Source organism: Fulmarus glacialis, unplaced genomic scaffold, assembly GCF_000690835.1.
Source record: "Fulmarus glacialis isolate BGI_N327 unplaced genomic scaffold, ASM69083v1 scaffold34828, whole genome shotgun sequence".
NCBI classification, from domain to species: domain Eukaryota; kingdom Metazoa; phylum Chordata; class Aves; order Procellariiformes; family Procellariidae; genus Fulmarus; species Fulmarus glacialis.
Window position 1 is genome coordinate 60,897 of NW_009229550.1, and position 16,629 is coordinate 77,525.

Below are 16,629 nucleotides of genomic sequence, written 5' to 3' on the forward strand. Positions count from 1 at the left end.
AGGGGGGGGGTAGGGGAATTTAAAAGCCTGGGGGGGGGGGGGGGTGGGGGGGTAAAAAAAAAAAAAAAAAAAGAAATTGCTTGAGGGTGAATTGGGCTGATCTTGCACTCTGGCACTCCGCCAGCAGAGCTACAGGAGGAGCTGCTATGCTTTATAACAGGCTGTGGAGTTGTCCCATAGCCCTGAATTCACAGGTCTTCCACAGAGACGTGTCTCCTCCCTCTCTGCAAGCCTCTGCCCTGTCCTATAGCAGCCATGTGAGTACACGCTCCTGCCTTCGACCATTCTTGCACTGGGAGACTTGCCTCTTGGCTCGTTGCAGCCTCTTTCTGGCCAGTAAATGCAGTCAGAAGCAGAGTGGATCACATTCTGGTCTCATTCTTAGGTAAGAGCATAAGAAAAAGATGATTTTAATTTGGGGAGGTGAACAGAGGCAGTCTGCCTATGTTATAATTGCATTCCTGTTAAAAAAATACTGTCCCCCATTGGTGTCCTTGCTCTTCCTTGGCTTTTATTTGCCTGGGAACTGATCAGGAGAACTAGATGCTCCTAGAGTTAAGGGAGCCTGGCCACAGCTCTGTGGAGTTGCAACCCTGCAGCTTGTGACCAGGTTATTTCAAGTATGACACAAACATAACAGGGATTAGAAAGCAGAGCAGCTTCAGAAAATTTGGGCAGGAGGTACTGTGCTGTCACGCTGGGGTCATTGGTGAGATCCATGTAATAACAACTGAATTGGAGGGGCCTGTGTGTACGTGGTTAGGCTTGCAACAGCAGGAAGATCTTCCCATGAATTCTCAGGGACAGATGTGAGGAGTCGATGTTTCATTGCTCACAGTCCCACCAAAGCAGCAATGGTCTGAATGAGCCTCTCATTTGCCCTCCCAGCAAGAGGCATGCTAATGGGAAGCAAATGTAATGCAAATGGGGAGCAGGGGTGGGCTGAAGCCTCCCTGCTACCTGGAAGAAAGCCCGTCCCCTTCCCACCCTCAACAGGCAGCATGGGGCAGAGCTGACGGCTGTAATTCTTGCAGAGCTCTGTCCATCCCCACTGCTACCTCTGTGTATCCCATTAATTTGCTGCAGGTGCTTCTTCCCTGTCATTCCTGGCATCATACTGGGGATGTCCTGCAGGCCAGTCCAGGCAAGACACAGGGACTGCAGTAAGTCCCACTTTGGGACTGCAGTAAATAGCACATGAACAACGATGAGCAGAAAAGCTAGACTGGTTCTTGCTGTGAACCAGTCAATGTAGGAAATTTTAGGGAAGAATGGATATTATTTATGGGTTTCTTCTTATTGTAACTGTTGGAAATGTTTAACATCCTATAGATGTCAGTACTTCAATTCTCCTGCAATACTGCTGTTTTCTGTGTCAGAACGGCTCCTGCCGGAGCAGAGTCTCCAAAGCTGTAGTTGATGGCTCATGTGCGATACTTGGTTCTTTAACTCACACTCACTCAAGACAGACCAGCTGTTTTTCTCTATCGAAGGTGATACATGGAATTCACTGCAATATTATGTATGGTCCTTGAAGCCAAGACCTTGAGAAAAGCCGTTGTCTGATCCTTACAAATGTTTGGCACCTGTTGTAAGAGCAGAGCTTGCCCTCCTTGGCTAAACTGTCCCTTTCGAGGTTCAGCACAGTGCTGGTGCCAGCCGCTCCAGGGTGCGTCTCTTCCACCCCAGAGGCAGTTGCGCTTCAGCGGTGAAATGCTGTGTGGGTCACTTTTTTCAAGAAAGCTCAGCTGTCACTTGAAGCATAGCCAGAGAGCTTTGGCTACCAAGTTGTTTCAAAAAAATTGGTCTGTAAAAGTATGGCATGAGGAGCTGCTAGCATCAAGCATTCAAAATCTGACCCTTTCTTTGAAAAGTGCTTTTGATTTCTGGACGAAAGGTGTTAGAGAAATGTAGATGTTATCATTCATTATGAGCAATTTCCACTGCGCAGCCATAAAGCTATCCAAAGCACAGTTACACCCATCAAAATCTTTGGCAATAGCCGCAAGGTACATTCTTCTAGCAAATAGTTTTCCCACATGTTTGCTCTTACTGAGGGCACAGATTATCTTTCTCTGAATCAGGCAGCTTATTTTGCTCATTCTTTCCAGGGAAGAAGTGCTAGAAGTTTTTAGACCCACTTACGGAGTTGTCGATGGGGAAGGGATGCCACATGCTGCAGTCATCCTTGCGAGAACGGTGCTGGCCTTCTGTGTGTGGGGTTGCGAATCAATGGGTGAGGGCTGGTAAACCCTTACCACCTGGACATGGCATACCTCTTCCTTCTTTGTTTATTTTTGTCAGCCTCCTGCTTCCAGGCCTGATTAGCTGCACATTCTCTCAGTGCTTAAACCCAAGCCATATTGGCTAAATGTAGTGAATGAATCAGATTTAAAAAAAAATCTGCAGGTAATTCCACTTCTGCCTAAGCGTGGCGCAGAGATTGTCTGATCTACGCAATTTCCAGTAGGAGCACTTCAGTAGTGATATTGCATGTTACTGAGTAAAAAGGGAGTAAAGAACAAAACCAAAACCCCGAACTTTTCATTGCTTTGCTTTAGCTCCAGGGAAGATCCAGTTACTCTTTTTCATGCCACCTTAAGGTAGCAAGTCCAGCAATATCCAAGTCTTGCCTCAGCCCTGTTAGGATAGTTATTTCATGAAAGGAAATAAAACAAATGACAGTTTAATCCTTCCCTGAAAGCTCTTAGGACACAGATGGCTAACTAGCCATAACAGGGACACTGTTCCTGGTGAAGTGAACAAAAAATAAATGCCTTACTGTATAATAAATAATCCCAGTCAGATGTTCTTGTTCCATTTTGTTGATAAATTGCTGCATAATCATGGGTGAAGGAAAAATAGCTCAATAATTTTAATTTGTCTTTCCTTTTCAATGCTTAAATATCATGTAAAGAAATTTAAAAGAAATTACTGTTTTTCTTGGCAAAAAAGACTAAAAATGTCACCAAAGCAGCCTGAATCTTAGATCTATTATCTCTCTTTTTTTTTCTTTTTTTTTTTTTTCTTTTTTTTCTTTTTCATAGGCTTTTCCTTTTTCCTCTTGAGGTAATGAACATTATTGAGTGGGGGTCCAGTAGAGGTTAAGAAATGAGAGAATTTCCCTCCAGGGAGGAGATGAGAGGGAAAATGAACCTCGTGACAGATGTTAGTTACATTGCTTAATGCACTACTGGAAGATACTTAGATGCTCTGGAAATAACCTATTACAGATACCACAAGCTGCAGTGCATAGCATTAAGGTCATCCAAAACTTCCCCTTTTAAGATTATCTCTTTCACTTGTCTTATAACTTTGCCAAATTTAATCATTTAGACTGAACTTCTTCACGCCAGGTTTTTGCCTCTGGCTAACTTTGCTGTCATTAGTTGTTGAAAGTTTCATCTAAAGCTGTTCATCCGTTTCAGTGAGTAAGACTGGAGGAAGATCTGTCACTTTGCCCATAAATCCTCAGAGAGAAAGGCTCTAAAAACTTCGTTTTGCACATGCCAACCATAAAAAGAGACGTAGCACATTGCAAGCCTCTGGGAGGCCTTTGGGTGTCCCCTCTCTGCCCTTCCCAGCCCGGAGGTTGTGTGATGGTTGTGTGCTGGTGCCACTGCTGCTCCCTGCCCTGGCCGCGTTCCCTCCTGTCAGGGAGAGGCAAGGGCTGAGGCTGTGGCAGGAGGAGGGCAAGCAGCCCACAGCCCCAACAGAGCTGTGCCTTGCAACCCTGCAGGCTGCCTCTCAAGTCTTCCTTCTCCTCTCCATCCAGTCTGCTGGGGTTTCTGATCCTTCTCTCCTCTACACCAGCGACTGGTGCCTGCTCAGGACACTCTCCTTCTTGCTACAGCTGTAGCCTCTTTGTTCCGCAGCTGGCCATTGCAAAGCCAGAAGTTGGCTACGGAGAACATACAGGGCTTCATCTTATATCCACAACTGTAAAACTCTCAATGATTTTAAAAATGCAAAAGGATCAGGGTGTGCAAGACTGGTAGGGAGGTGACAAATGGAAATGATCAGCCTTTCATGGGGGAAAGGGATAGGATATCAACGGAGGATCGTTGGAGGAGCTGGGTGATTGGCAGTTCATGAGAGCAGGGCTTGCACCTTCATCTGCTGTACACCAAACACGACAAGACCCTTACCCTAATTTGGGCCCCTGGGCATGGCTGCAATGTAAATATTAATGCTAACAAGGCTATTCTTCTCAGTCTGTGCACATGCTGTTTTCCAAGCCTGGCAGTGTGGGAAATGGCCCGTTCCACTTGCTGGGGCCCTAGGAAGATAGTTTTTATTTAGTGTAATGGAAGCTGGTGTCAGCTGGAGTCAGAGGTTTGATTTTCCATCTCAGCGAGTATAAATGTTCGGAGATCCCCCTTGGGAGGTGAGCTCTGGGACTAGTGCATTAGTCAGAGAGCGCATTGCTGCTAAGTGAGACTCTCTCAGAAAAAATAGACTCAGTTGAAAAGGTAAATGATTAAAGTTGCAGCTTGTGTCCATTTCATACCTAATGGGAATCACAGAGCAAATGGAGTTCTAGATAACTGCAAGGATGTTGTATTTAGGAGACTTGTTATTAAAATGCATACTCCAGTCAGAGAACAGTCAGACATGGGTGTTTATTGATATGTTTAACAGAATGATGGAATCAAAGCTTGGAAAGGGATTTGCTGCAATATTCCTGATGTACAGAAGTGTAAGGAAGTCTGTGAGCGTTTTCAAGGTGCTGATAGCTCTAGGTTGGGACAGGAGGTGCTTTCAAGTTCCAGAGGCATCATGAATGCCAAGCGTTGCTGTGCTCCCAAATACTTTCAGTGAAAACAAAGGCAAACAGATTATAGTGTGTTACTGTAATCGGTGCATGAGGGAGTGAAGATCATGTTGTTACTTGTGTGTGTCTTGCTCCAGCCCCTCCCTGCCAAAAAAATTTGAATACTTTCCTTCCTTAGTTTTTCCTGAGTTTGTAGTACGCCAGTGCTCCTGGTTTTATATTATAAACAAATTTGACAGTAATGATGATTAATTGGGGTATTCTGAATTGAAGTGTTGCATCAAAACTGCAGAAGAGCTTAAAATTCAAATTTCAAAATATTTAGGGGTAGTGAAATATCGATTGGCCTCTGAATGGACTTGAATGTGAATCAGCATGAAGAGTGTGTAGAGCTGGCAGTTTGGGTTCACCTCTCATTGCAACACAATACTGTAGTGCTGTATCCTGTATCAAGAAGTTACAAGTCCATTGAAGCTGGTGGCAGAAGTCCCATTGACTTCAGGGGGGTCTGGATTTTCTCCCAGGAATTCATCCCAGAGGACAAATTTTTAAAGCTAGAGCACATATAAAAATATTGGCACCAAGGCTGAGAAACTAAGGGTGAATGCTGCAATCACGGCATGGCATAGCAAACTGCAGGTCTGTTAATTGAAGAAAATTGGTGTTTTGAAATAGGAGACCAACTGGAGCCCAGAAAAATCTCTCAAGGTTATAAAAGAGCAATACATAGGCAGTACCTAGACACAGGTGATAATGTAGATAAACATAATGTGATGAAATGTCAATGTGTGAGTAAGGTCTGTATTCACTGAAAGGATGCTCAGCATTTCCTGAACTGGGTTGTGGATTGTTAAATGGATCACGGGAATCACTCTCTGGGCTGTGACAAAACAGACAAGGAAAGACAAAGGTGGGTTTTTTCCCGAGATGTATCACTATGGACTAGCTTTCGCAACTATCCCGTACTTTATGTTTGCTAGTGGAACGTTTTGAAGAGCATGTTCCAAAGTCCAGTTGGTTTCATGCCAGATAGTCGCTCCCCTATTTCCTCTTGAGATGGTGATCCAAAAAGTCAGATTATCCCATTTTTCTTAATATTACATTGAAAAGTAAATTAAAATAACTGAAGCACACTTAAAAGAACTAGAGCCCTTTCTAATTATGTGCAATTCCTGCCAAACACTTGTAAGCAGACAGTATTAATTTTTTTCTATGGGAGAGTTAGGAAAAAAGCATGTGAGAAAGTGGTGTGTTTCCACTTCTGTAGTAAACGTTGGTATTAGTTGCTGTTATGTTTTGAATTGAAATCTTTCAACAACTGTTTTGAATAAAATCCAGATTTTATTTTTTTTCCTAGGAAGATATGTTCTAATGTAGACAGTTTCTTTCACAGTGTACATACAAGGTGGTAGCAGTGACAATAAATAACTTAGAGCAAGAGTATAGCACTGTGCAATATGAAGTGCTGTACAGTGTGAATCAAGTTAATAGATTTTGGGGTATATGATACGATGCAGAGTTAAAGTTGTTGCTTCAGGCTTTTTTCTTTATCATTGTCACTGCAAAGCTTCCACAGGAGTTTGTTTAAGGAAGATCTAGGTAAGAAAAGCATTGTTGGCTCTTAATTAATCAGACAGAAAGTAGCTTTGGTGTGTGCTCACATATGGGTCTCTGTAGGCTCTCTAGGAAGTAAATGGCTATTCCCTTCTCAGAGGCTATAAAATGCCTGACTGCTTAGGCAAAGTTAGCTAACAGCTGAATTCCTGATTTTTGGCAGTTTTGTGCATGGCCAGACCAACTGTTACCTCTGTGCAGAACATGAAGTCCCTCCTTGCCCTACGCATGTCCTTCAAACATAAAGTGGAAACACAGAAGCAAGAAGATAAGCTGCTGTGGTAGTGTTTCCTCACTGTCAGCAAGACAGGGTGAGCCAGCAGCGTATATGAAAGGGTTTCAGCGAGATGAAGAGTAAAGTTCTGGACTATTTTCCTTTAGTTTAATCTCTGCCACCTGCCATGAGGCTCCCGCATCTTTGAGCCTCAGAAGGCCCCATTTTGTTCAGTTCAGTTTAATCGCTGCGTGTAAAAAAACAACAACAAAACTCCATCTGCATGAAACCAAATTTGATATTCTCTGCCTCTCCTAACGTGATCCCATGAATTTCTTGCATTGTTGTGTCCCATGTACTAAGGGTCCCATGCAGAGAGCAAACAATAAAGCAGCGAGAAGACAGATGCTCTGCTAATGTGAAACCAAGGAGAAGAGAGTCTGTGAGGGATTACAGGCAGCCTGGGGTTGGAATACATAATTAGCATAGCACCCAATTCAGAAATTAGTTTTCAGAATTAAATGCCTGAAGCATTTTGGCAAAAACTCCTGATCATCCCTCTCAAAAGCGCTTAAAGCATAAAAGAGTAGGAATCTCAAGTCTAGGCTGAGCAATCACATTCGGTGACTTTGCAGTGCTGTAACAGTGAATTGTAGTTTTTATGGCTTCGTACCATTACCGGGGCAGCAACTGCCACACCTACTGAAATGTAACCCACTCGATCTGCTTGCACAAATCTTTAGCAGGTTTTGAACATCCTCGTCAAAGAAGAAAATGGGCCTGAATGAGATTCCAGGGTCTGTTTCCAGGAGGAAGGTTTTGTTTTGTTGAGTGCGTAACAGCAGGGAAGTGCATCAGCCTCTCCCTGGGCACGGTTAGGCATGTGAAGGAGAAGAAGCGACATGTCTTTTCAAAGATCTGACATTGCCTAAGGTAGAAACTTTGGGTCCTGAAGCCTTTTCAGGCGTGCTATTTTCTGAATGTTTTTGCTTTTGGAAATCATGATGAGAACATCAAACTTTAAAAGACCCTGGGTAGACAACCAAGATTGGTTACAGGACTGAGGGCACACAGGAGAAATTGTTTCTCATAGTACTTGGTGGGATTATCCTCCATGCATAATTGTTCATTATATGCTCAAAATTCATTGTTAATTTCTTTTGGATATATTGCACATTAGACAGAAGAGTTATAAACCCCAAGATTATCACAGGAGGACACTAACAGGCCTAAATATTCAGGACAGAAGGGGACTTGTTTTCCTCTTACACTGAAACAAAGGCTCTTGGACAGAATCATTAGAGATTTTTTTGCCCGTTTGATAATGGAAGTATAGTGGACAGCAAACAAAAGAAAAGTTCAGCCAGCCAAGTCTTCTACTTTATTTTTACTCTTCTATTCTAACATAATTAACATATTTCTCAAGGTTTATTTAGTTTCCCAGAGTCTTATTTTATATAAGTATCATTGGGGAGCTTGATTACAAAGTCTTGATTCATGCACATAAAGTGAGATTTTAGTATCCTGGGAGAGAAGTCAAGGACAAGGTAAATATGGGAGAAAACAGTTGGGACTAAACTAAGAAATCAGGAAAAATAATATACGAGCTCTTCAACATGCACTCGTTTTCTTTGCATCCTGGTAACTAGCATCTTATTTCTAAGCCACAGAAGTGACAGTAAAGGGTAACACTTCGTTTTCAGCTTTGAATTTCAGAGCTGTTCTTTTTATAACAACTTCTTTCAATGTTTTTATATATGCTTATTGAGCATCTATAATGAATATTTGGGAAAGTTCAAAATTACACTTCTTATTTGTCCTTGGTACAGACTGTAGACTTCTGAACGTTTCTGTCTAGTTTGAGATTGGTCTGTATTTACATCATACTGGTCTGCCAACAAAATATTTTTTTTAAAAAAACTGCACATATGAAACCCTTATAGAGTAAGGCTAGAATTGAGCCCAGTACTGCTTACCTCCTGAATGAAATTGTATGCATAAAATACTATGTGTACAAGGAGCATAGCTGTGATTTGGCTTCTCCACTAGCGTCTTGCCTATCAGCCTGTATTACTTCACTGTTTCACCTCAATCTGTTTTTCCTGTCTCCAGATTGTGAGGGAGGGCCGGTGTGCGCAAAAGCTCTCTTTCCCCCTCCAACCATGTCAGTAATAAAAGAGGCTCCAAGTCTGTAGAGCATAACCTCCTCTTCTCTTGCGGTTACCTAGTTCACAAGCTCTGGGGGACCAGTGCTTCTTCCACCCAGCCTTGCTGGGAACCCACCATCAGGGAGGCTCTTGGGTGTGCTGAGAGATAATAAAGAGGCCATTCTGCCTTGTCTGCAGTCCGGAGCAAGTCACAACTTCTCTCCCATTGCACACACAAGATTTGTGAAGGTTAATAATAATCAAGTGCTTTAAAGACAGAGGTTGCCAATTCTAAGTAGTATTTTAAGACTTTGTTTGTAAGCTCTGCTTCTAAACTTGAAAACTTAGCCCAACAGCCCTGTTTGAACTCTCTAGGTTAAGAACAAGCACTGCAAAGCAGAAGTTGACAGGTGAGCTACAAAAATGTAGAGAAAGTCATTTATTGTTTACCTTTAAACAGCAGCGTCCACAGTATTATCATCATGTAGAAAACAGTGCTGCTGGGATCGAAGGCTGTTACTCTTTTCCAGTCCAAATAGATTTAAAGCTCAAGCAGAGCTGAATCCAAAACCCTGATCTCACTGAATCAGGTCTCCAGTTTGTCTGGGATCGAAACTGTGATCAGAAAAGAGAAGACTGTAGTGGTAAAGGACAGCTCCCCAAGCCTATGAAATATTTTATCACTGCTATTAGAGTTACTGCTGTTTTGCAAAGTCGTCTTAATTGGGTAAGTCAGTTCTGGATGTGTTCGACAAATAACAATTCTCTTGTTAAAAACAAATCATGGTTTTAATTTAATAGGGTTAGTCATATAAAGAGTGATTTTGTGTCAGCAAAACCTTTCTTTCTGACAAACAGTGTGTAATTTATGACAATCTAGTTAGCAATAAATGACATTAATCTGACCACTATGCCATTCTGTTCCTGGGGAATAATGTTCCCTCTTAATCAATAGCTGGGTAAATGCTCCTTTGCATTCCTTATCAAATGACAGCCAGATGGTACTGGTAAATTCATTCCAGCAGGATTTTAGAATTAGCTGGGTTTGTACTATTGTTAATCCTCTGCTGTCTGCGCCACTAGGACCTACCCACCTGTTTCCAGTAACCCTCAAGTTCGCAACCTTAGGAAATAGTCTGGCCAGATGGTTACTCAGAGACAGTGGAGCCAAGAAGCATCCCAAGAAGTGAGGCCTTTTTTCTGCATCAGTAAGAAGAAGAAAAAAGCAAAAAAAACAGTATCTTGCAGAAATAGTCAGCTAGGATTGCCCACCTCTGCATTTGTTCCTCAACACCCTGGTCTCTTTTGATGAAGTTTCAAAGTTTCTTAAGATTGCATGAGCTGTGTTCCTTAGTGCATAGTAAATTTGGAGCCGTGACCGCTGCCATACCATCATGTACTGACTTTGTGGGCCCGTCAAAGTGTCTGTGAGACCTTTTTCTTCATAATCACTTTGTTGCATAGCAACAATAATTTTGTCTCCAACCTATTGATCTGAGATAACATGTAATCCCCTCACACCAATAAAAAGGAAAACATATGGCAGCGCTAGGCTGGGAACCACTGGCCTTTGAAGTGACGGGACATTTAATCTCCGCTAAATCAAGGGGGGAATGGAGCAAGCCGTAAGCTCTGTTGGGCTGAGGCTCTGAGGATGCATTAGATGCCTGAGCCAATTAACCTGTGCTCTGGGAGAAGAGTCCAGTTTACACTCATCCTCCCCATTCCCTCTCTTTTATCTTGTGCAACTAAAGTACATTTCAGGTGAGCTTTGCTACAACCTTAATTGCTGAAATAAGCATCACTGTGCAATACCATACAAATAACTGGGCACCCCTTCCCTCTGGCAGGACGCTTATATGGGAGGTGAGGGTAAAGTTCAGCCGCTGCAAATACCGGTTTCAAAATTACATGGCTGGAGTTCTTCAGGCAAATGCCTCTTGCCTGTAGGGTATTTGTTTGGTAGGTCAGTCATCTGGCCTGATAACCTTGATATTTTTTGGATACCTCTAAACACAGGGCTAAAGACAGACTTTGGCATCTGAAACAGGATCTGCTTAGGGGACAGAAGTACAAAGTTAAGGTCAAAAACACTCAGGCAGGGAACGCAGAGCTTTGGTCCCAAGTGGGCAAAGTATCTCCCTGCTGCCATGCCCCCAGCACCGAACCCGAGAGGCTCTGCTGCCAGCCCTGCCCAGCCTTCCCATTTACCACTGCAGGCTGGAGCACGGGCTGGAGGTTGGCATTTTTATCATCTTTCTGAGGTACCTTACTGTTGCCCACATTGTGTAGGGAGCCGAAGCTCCTACAACTGGACTTTTAGATTCTTCCCTGGATAAAAATCTTGGTATCCACGAGGCAGTTAAATCCTCCTTGGGCCTGTCTTCATTTTTCTAGCCTGCATATAGCACTGGGTGAAATGTAGGTCCAAAATCTGAGGTCAGTAAGCATCTGGTCACTAATTTGAGCAGGAGTCGGGAGATAAGTCCTATGTTATTTACACTTGCCCAACACAACAACCAAAAAAGTGAATTCAAGCTAATTCCAGCACACCAAACGCAAACTCGCCAAATAGGCTTCAAAAATGCAAGTCAAACTTGAAATAATATTGTTACATTGGAAATCTCAGTGGAAGCCTTGAAGTGGATCAGAAGGCCAAGCTGGTATCTGAGCATGCTGCAAGAGCAGAGCGAAGGCTTCCGAGTCTCCCAAATCTATTGTATAGTCTGCTATCATATACAGCACGGGCTGGAAAATAGCACAGCGTTCACTTAAAAGGTATTTCTGCAGCTAGGGGAGTGACTACTAATAATCCTTTCTTTTCTGTCATTTGAACAGTATTCAGGTTTTCAGCAAACAGCGGACAAGTGCTTTGTTTGTGGACACCTCATAATGGAAATGGTAAGAAACCTAAATTCCTCACCGCGGGGTAGCTTGCTTTTCACGTACTTTGGGTAGTGCACTGTGAGACATTGTGCTTTTTCCCTAGTCAGACCATCACTGTGTCTTCACTGCTGTCAAGGTAATTTTTGAAACTGAGGCAGTAAATAAACAAAAATACCTTTATGTTCTATATTGCTATTAAGTACAGTAAGTTGGGCTTCATTTCTACACGAGATTGTGGGAGGCTGTTGTTCTGCCACATGCCAGTTTAAAAAAAAAAAAAGATAAATAGAATTTTTATGCTAAGGGGGGAAAATACAGCACAGCTTTGTATGAGAACATGGTAAAGGAAAACGGAGGCTGTGCTCTGTAAGACAGTAGAATAGCAAGAGCTCGTCAAATGGATGGAATCTGAGCTAGAGAGGAGAGGGACATTATCAGTAGTCCTGAGGTTTGTTGCCTGCTCTGTGAGTTGCTTTAATTACCTTCTGCCACTTGCTCCACATCAGTTATTGGATTAGTTATTAATTAGATAAAATATTTAAATATTTTATTTAAATGCGTTATTGCACTGGGATTTGTAGGGAACCAGTAGTCAGAGTTACTTTTATAATAAAAAAATCAAAGGGCTATGGGTTGGGCCAGATACTACTTGCATCATTTCAGTGGGTGAAAGTAGGAAGAATTTAGTCTGTTCTTCCTAAGCAGAAATTCCCAAACAAAATGAAGTGGCTTGCACATCGAAGAAGTGCAGATCATGTAGTCTGTCTATTTTCGTCTTGCTTTAAAATGTATATGAACCTCAGTGTGCCTAATAGAAGTAGCTATTCGGTTGCAAACACGGAGGTTCAGTAGGAGCTGGAACGGAGACTTCGCTAATGAGGATTCTGGCTCATATCCTGGCACCACTGGTTGGACAAGGATATTGTTCGTTTTAGCCCAAGAGCAAATTTCTAGAGTTGTGTCATGCTGGGAGGGGGAGGGGTATCCTGACTTGCATGCTTTGAGCTGGCCCTTAATTGCAGAATCCCAGGCAAGAGTCCATAATATCTCATTGGTGGAGCTGGAAGTTTGGCAGGTGCTTGTCTGCCTTTCTCCCATCAGCAAGCGTACTCTGACAAAAGGAAACAGCTCTGGGAGCTCCAGGAATTAAGCAGTCTTATTTGGCTAATTCCTCCCTGGGAGCGCACGTACAACGAATGTGCCTGCTTAGCAGTGGTGCCCGTGTACAGCTAGGGAGCAGAGAGCTGCAGCCCCACAGGCCTGGGCGCAACTGAAGCTGTTCAAGGCTGAAAGTGCAGTTGAATTAGGAGTTACTCTGTGCAAAGGAGTGGCTGCACAACCACGCCAGGTTAACAGCGTGTGTTACGTAGCTGCCTAGATAGCAACACACGCATGGAGACGAGTTGTTTCTGGCTGGGAACAGGCTTGCAAACCAAATGGAGTCTGATGCTACTCACTGAACGGAGAGCTATAGGGCTTTGTTAGAGGGGAAAAAAAGGTTAAATTAAATAGAGTTTGTGCATTTTTCCTATGTGCCACTTCTTAGTTCCTGTTGATTTGGTCTTTATTCATAGAATCACCTACAGGGCCACAAGAGCTTGGCCTGTGGAGATTTTTTATCTCCAGCCTACTAGCAGCTCCAAGCTGAGCACTGCTGTTAGCAGATACTTTTTGAAATTACCTTCCAAAGGTATTTCTTATATCTGAAATGTATGCAATTGGTGTTATAACCTGAAGATGATACCATGTCTCACTCTTCCCAGAGGCTTGTTCATGGGCTTGGTGCATCCTCCTTAATGTCCCAGTGCCACACTGAGCGTTATATACAGGGATGCCAGGCGGGAGGGGTTCTGTTCTGTAGTAGTGTAGCTGAGACTGCATCAGGCCTTTCCTTGAAACCTTTGAAGTGCAGTAGGGAAGGTCAGCATGGGAAAGGCCTGGGCAGATGGATGGAACTATATCCAAACACATGGATACAGCTGGAATTTTAACAGAAACTGATGGGCCCCTCTGACTGAGTGATCACCAGTCAGTAACTGTGGTGGATTAGGATCCTTAATGAATAAAGGGACACCTATTTATTTGCTTGTTTTGTTACTTTACTTTTTAAGTTTGAGTAATGACTAGTTGGATTCTGTCTGTCACAACCTGTTAAGTTTTGTGAATTAACTCTGTATCCCAGTAACTTGTATTGGCTGCAACAGATTTTCCAAGAAATGGTCTCTGAAGCCGTTTTTAATTTCTGTTGGCAGTATTGGCCCTGCAGAGTTAAGACTGATGGGTGTTAGCCTCATTTTCACAGTTCTCTCTCTTTATTGGGAGCCTACTGAAACCCACTGAAATAAGCAAGTTGATTGTTTTAAAAGGCCCCTTGCTGACAGATCTGCAGAGTGGTAATTTTATCCTAAAGTGCTTTTCTCGCTGACATTATTAAGAATCAGACACAGCGATATATGCTCTTTGCCTCTTAAGATCTTACAGGCCCTTGGAAAGTCATACCATCCTGGCTGCTTCCGCTGTGTGGTGTGTAACGAGTGTTTGGATGGAGTCCCCTTCACTGTAGATGTGGAGAACAATATTTACTGTGTCAAAGACTACCATACGTAAGTACACAAATCCATTGCATGCTTGGAAAAATTATAGTAGTTATATTATTGGTATAGTTATAAGCCTGGTAATATAAAAAGGGTCATTCCTATTTGCTCAGATGTCCCTCAAGTGCTGCCCTCGCATGTTGCATTTATGAAGTATTTTTAAGTTATATTAAAGGTCACTTCATGGGCCCAGTGTGGCATACAGTGGCCAGGTGAGGTTGAAAATCAAGTTGTGTCAGAGGATGTACTTCTCTGGTGGCTGTTTCTCTGCTTCTTTCGGGACTTTCAATACTAATTAGATCAGGCTAATTCTGCAAGTGATGGTAGGTTCTGCCGGCTGTTTCTAAGATTCGAGGTTCTGGTAGTGCCTGACGCTGGGGAGTGTAAGTTAGGTTAACCTAGACTGGACAGTAGACATGTAATTAGCAGCTAGTGTTAGAATGGTTTTAGCCTCACCTGACAAAAAGTTTTGTGGTTTAAGTGATTGCTTTTGGACTCCTTTGTGGTCCTGCTCAAAGGCAACATGGTCCAGTCAACGAATAACTGAGCTTATGCAGCAAGAGTAAATCCCTCTGAACTCAACCCTATTGGTTGACCGTGTTACAAGGGTAGAGTGAATGTTGCCTCAGTGATTGTCGTAAAATGCAGCTGCGGATAATAAGACCAGTTGATGTATTTGGTTTAAGTAGATCCTAGCCATGATCAGCTCCTCTCCTATTTAGCATGGTTATGTCTTCCTGATGTCAGATGGTGACAGTCCCCAAGTCAGGAGCTGCTTTGCAGTCAAAGCAGCGAGTCTCTGGAAGAATTTGAATGGCTTTATGAGTAAAGAAAGGTAAGAGAAAGGGCATGTGTGGGAAGAAGGCTGCGATTCACTATGCCTAGAGGTCAGGAAGACCTAAGCAATAAAGCTGGGGTAGATCAGCCTCTTCCAAATCTCCTTTTCCCTGAATATCATCAAACATTTAGACATGTTTCAAATCCTGTGGATCTACGTTTTGCTAAAAACAAGGCATGGTTAGAGTAGCTCTCTTGGTTCTGCTTTTTAAATGTGATTTGAACACTTCCTTCTTGCACCCTAGGGTTTTTGCACCAAAATGCGCTTCTTGTAACCAGCCGATCCTACCAGCACAGGTATGTGTTAACATGCACTGAGAGAGAAAAGTTTCTTTAGAGAAAACAGCTGTTGGCATATGAACACTTTCTAAAAACACATTAGATGCTTCTCCTCCCTCTTCCAGAATCTATACTGTGTCAGATACTAAATTAAATACAGTTCAGCAGTAATGTCACTCCCAAACATTCCCAGAGGTTGTAATAGTCATACTACTTAATGCAGCATAGTACTTTGTATCTTTAGGGTGCTTTCCAGGTCTTAATTATGCTGTTATAAATCTCATTTAATTGAAAGCCCTGACTGGGGCTCCAAGAACAACCCAACAAGTAAAGCCCTGTTTATTTTTAGAATCTGCTATTAGCTCAAGTAGCAATTTTCCTTGTCTGCTACGTTTGCATTTCTGATGTGGTTCTGTTAAGATGCCCAAACTTGAAAAGACATCTGAGGGTTACCCTGACCCTGTGAAAAGACCACACAGTCTGTCATCCTGGGGTCGCAACGTAATGAGAGTGCTTAAAGGAGTGGAAGAAGCAGCAGCAAAGTTGGCTAAAAGGGAAGCCAGTGAATGACCTGCTTGCAACCTCAGCCTATCCTGACAGTATAGTAGCACGATAAGACTTCTGCATTAAGACATCACTTTTCTGCCAGTGGCGCTCCCTCTTACTCTGGTGGGTGCAGGACCCTCTGAGTTCCCATTGCTGAGGTCACTGACCAGCTCATTTGTAAGCAAGGGCCTCAGCGCCTCTCTCCTTTTCCTCTTGTCCTGTTTATAGAGCCAGAGCTTGCATCCGATAAGCTGCTGTGCCCTGGTAAAGCCTGTGGCTAGAGCCTTTCAGCATGCCCACCTCCATCACTCTGCACGTTACTCTCTATTTGTTGCTGTTATTTCTGTTAAATGGCCAGGTCTCACATAACTAAAAACCTTATAAAGGCTGAGCCAGAACTGCTTGTACTGATGATGGGATGTGAGGAAAAAAACCCTATGTAAGTTTCACTGGATTTGTGTCTTAAAAAATGACTTTTTAAAAAAATAATAAAAGAAAAAAAAAAAAGCAGTCCTACTGCTGACTCATCTGATGGCTAGCAGGATAGACTCCACGTTCTTTCCCATGGAGGTTTCTTAGGTTAGTTCAAGTCTAGCAGTGCAGGTACTAACTTGCCCACAGCTTCTCCCAGACATAGTCTACGTCATATCTGATGCTCTAACCACACCTGGAACTGGAAACAATGCAAGGCAACAAATTTAATGAGCTCTGTCTTCAGAGGCTTCAGAATGGATCAGG

At 42.9% G+C, this 16,629-nt stretch overlaps 1 protein-coding gene across 1 annotated transcript in view; it reads left to right on the forward strand.

Annotated features, from left to right (window-relative positions):
* WTIP (Wilms tumor 1 interacting protein) overlaps positions 1-16,629 on the forward strand; it is a 50,784-nt gene that overhangs the window by 30,270 nt on the left and 3,885 nt on the right. Inside the window, exons 3-5 of the mRNA XM_009583887.1 lie at positions 11,588-11,650; positions 14,108-14,238; positions 15,312-15,363. Of these exons, the coding sequence (XP_009582182.1) occupies positions 11,588-11,650; positions 14,108-14,238; positions 15,312-15,363 (246 nt within the window). The remainder of the gene's footprint in view (positions 1-11,587; positions 11,651-14,107; positions 14,239-15,311; positions 15,364-16,629) is intronic.